The sequence below is a fragment of the Pelodiscus sinensis genome, chromosome 1, assembly GCF_049634645.1.
Source record: "Pelodiscus sinensis isolate JC-2024 chromosome 1, ASM4963464v1, whole genome shotgun sequence".
In the NCBI taxonomy this organism is placed as follows: domain Eukaryota; kingdom Metazoa; phylum Chordata; order Testudines; family Trionychidae; genus Pelodiscus; species Pelodiscus sinensis.
This window is the reverse complement of record NC_134711.1, coordinates 329073829-329077267: the sequence shown is the minus strand read 5'-3', so window position 1 is coordinate 329077267 and position 3439 is coordinate 329073829. Positions and strand designations below refer to the sequence as shown.

The 3439-nt window shown below is 45.3% G+C and overlaps 1 protein-coding gene across 1 annotated transcript; it reads right to left on the bottom strand.

Annotated features, from left to right (window-relative positions):
- Positions 1-225: 225 nt before the first annotated feature.
- Positions 226-1230, bottom strand: LOC142829284 (olfactory receptor 52R1-like). The gene has a single exon (XM_075928638.1). It carries the CDS (start codon positions 1171-1173, stop codon positions 226-228), a length of 948 nt encoding a protein of 315 aa, XP_075784753.1. The 5' UTR covers positions 1174-1230.
- Between the last annotated feature and the right edge of the window lie 2209 nt (positions 1231-3439).

Here is a 3439-nt window from a genome sequence, read left to right as displayed (position 1 = left end):
TGAGACCCTGCCACCAACAGGCCCCAACCATGAAAAGCCACATGGAGCAGGACGCTTCTACCTCTTCCCCAGTTACTCATGACAACACAGGACAGTCTGGCCGAGAAAAGGTTTAATCTCTTTTTGAGTGCACAATCTGCGATTCAGAGGAGGAGGCCTAGCCCCATTTCACCAGCCAGCTCTCGATGGAGCTCAGTCTGAGAGCCAGAGCCCCCAGAGAATATGTTAGGTCCCTTTATAGGTAAAGAACTGGAGTACCCTGCCCCAGATCTGTTTGATTGTCGCCCCGTAGATGACGGGGTTCAGCATGAGGGGCACCAGGAGGCATACGTTGGAAACGAGAATGTGGACATGAAGGGGCACAATCTGGCCAAATCGGGACATAAGGGAGGAGAAGACATCGGGGATATAAAAGGCTAACATGGCACAGAGGTGGGAGATGCAGGTCCCAAAAGTCTTGTGCCGGGCTTCCTTGGTGGGGAGGCTGAAGACGGCCCTGAGGATCTGGATGTAGGACACGGCAATAAAAATCACATCCAGACCCATCACACCGATTTGCACAAAGAGGCCGTAGTAATTACTGAAACGAGTGTCAGCACAGGCCAGGTTCAATAAGGATGCATGCCTACAGTATGGTTGAAGGATAATGTTAGTTCTGCAATATGGCCACCTCCCTGGAATTAAAGAATAGGGCATTACGAGTATACTGCCACGCAGCACCATGGCCAGGCCGATCTTGGCCACTACCTGGTTTGTGAGGATGGTGGAATGTCTCAGGGGATGGCAGATGGCCACGTAGCGATCGAACGACATGGCCACGAAGATCCCAGACTCTATTGCTGAAGAGCACTTAAAGAAAAATATCTGGATAAGGCAGGTATGGAAATTGATCTCCCTGGAATTGAACCAGAAGATTGCCAGCATTTTGGGCAGGATGGAGGTGGAGAGCATAATGTCAGTGAGGGCCAGCATGCAGAGGAAATAGTACATGGGCCCATGGAGGCTCCGATCCAGCTTCACAATGAACATAATGGCAACGTTCCCCAAGAGAGTTATGGCATAGATGGCGCAGAAGGGGATGGAGATCCAGACATAGGCTCCCTCCAGTCCAGGAATGCCCATCAGGATGAAGACGGAGGGGTTGGTGAAGTGGGTGGTGTTGGAAACGGACATGGAGTATGGAAGAAAGGAGATGAAATCTGAAGCAGAGCCGAGTCTTCCGCATATACCGTGTGTTCCCCTGACTTCTTGTATGTGCCCAGTCTCTGGAGTGATGGTCGCAGTACCAATGCCTAGATGGCGAGAGAGAGTGTTAATATGGGACACAACATGCACTACTGGAGCTTGTTCTCATGGATGAAGAAGGTTGGTCGCACTTCACACACTGAAAAATGGTATTGTCCTTATTCGGAGGATTGAATTGTGCACAACTATGTCTGCTAGTTCCAATTCACCCAGACCAGGTCTACACAACAGGAGAAGTTCGAAGCAAATAGGCAACTCCAGCTTCCTAAATTACATAGCTGGAGTTGATGTATCTTACAATGCATTTCCACACTGTCCATACAGCATATCCTCATTAAAATCAGGAATACTGGCACCCTCTGAGTCGAATCCCGGAAGATTGATCGCAGCAGCATCAGTCTTCCACATAGTGCAGACATGTCCCTAGTATATCTAAAGGATATTGCAGGTATAATGAGGGATTTTCAGGATGGGCATTGTCCATATGTGGACAGACTGAAAACTCTGGGACTGTTTAGTTCAGAGAAGATACAAAGAAGGGGGCAATAGAGTAAAATAATGAATAGAACGAATCACATTCAAATGGACAGAGAATAGTTTCCAACTAGGAATGTTCATAGAGACATGGACTTTCAGGGGGTAGCAGAGTTGTCTGTACAGGATAAACTTAAAAAAACAACAATTGTTCAAGTAGCACTTTATAGACTAACAAAATATGTAGATGGTATCATGAGCGTTTGTGGGCACAGCCCGCTTCTTCAGATGACCGGAGATTTGAGTTTAGGTTGTGCAGACCCAAAATAAATAGGAGAGAAATGGGGAGGGGGTGGGGTTAGAAAAAAAAGAGGGGGGCAGGAAACAAGTAGCAGAGGGTATGGAAATATTAGAAGGGAAAACAGGAAGGCAGAACTGGCAATCAGTAAGCACCTGAAGACTGGATAGTTAAAACGAAGCTAATAAGGATCAAAGGCGGTAGATAGGAAGGGTACTAATGGAAAAATCTACACAAAGAGCTATGTGCACTTTCATTGAATGTTGGGTTGATAATGTCCCAGCCATCCCTCATCTTGATTGAGGCCATTTGCAGGAGAATTGAACTTGCGGATGAATTGTAATTCCAACACCTCTCTGTATATTTGACCTGTAGAATTTGTGCTTCAAAAGGCTAATTCCCCAAAGCAAAGGGAATGAATCAGCAAAATTGATCAGGAGGAAATTTCATATAGAAACTGAGAGAGCAAATAATATACACCGGAGGGTATGATAAATGATATGGGATGTCGCGTGTAGCCGCGCGGCACGGAGTTCGAATGAGCAGGGATTTAAAAATGGTGGCGCCCAGTTTATGCAAATGAAGCCCGGGAAATTCAAATCCCGGGCTTCATTTGCAAGTGCGGTATGCCTACATTACCCTCCTAGTTCAAACTAGGAGGGTAGTGTAGACATACCCTAACTGTTTACCAAAAACATACAATAGTAGTCAGCCAATTCCTAGAGGGGGAAAGGAAAACTATTAAGATGCAGAAAAGGGAGACAGATCTGTGCTGCATGGGAAAGAAGCGGCTATGAGGGACCCCTGGCACATGAGATGTTGAAACACTTCCCAGTTCATTAGCCGTTAAGTAGGGTGTTAAGCAGCATCTGCAATAGAATCATAGAATCGTGAAATCCAGAATTACGGCATGACTGATCGACCACACATACGATTTGGAGCCTGAAGAAAACTATTAAGCACCAACAGAGCCAAACCAAACCAAACCAAATAAACAAACAAACAAAAAGGCAAATACAGGACAGCTCTGTGTTAAAAGTTGCATGTGGAAAAAGTGGAAAAGCTGGTAATGGGGAGAAGATAAACTACACCTGTCAACAGTAGGGATTATGAAAAACCAGTCTTGCTAAATTAACTTAGTTTCATTCTTTAATTTCAGTCCATGTTTTATTGATCAAGGGAACTGCACAGCTGCAATAGATGTCAATTTCTCTGAAGAACCGGATTTAGTAGGAGAAAACATTCAGATTAAAAAGCCACTGTGTAAAACACACTAAACGTAGCTGACTGGCAGTTTAGTAGGTCATTGTAAGTAACCAGGCCAGATTCTAGTGGGGTTTGGCCAGGATCACTTCTCAGCTCAATACTATTCAATATTTTCACCAATTGGCTGGAAGCAAATAGCAAATCACTGCAGATGCT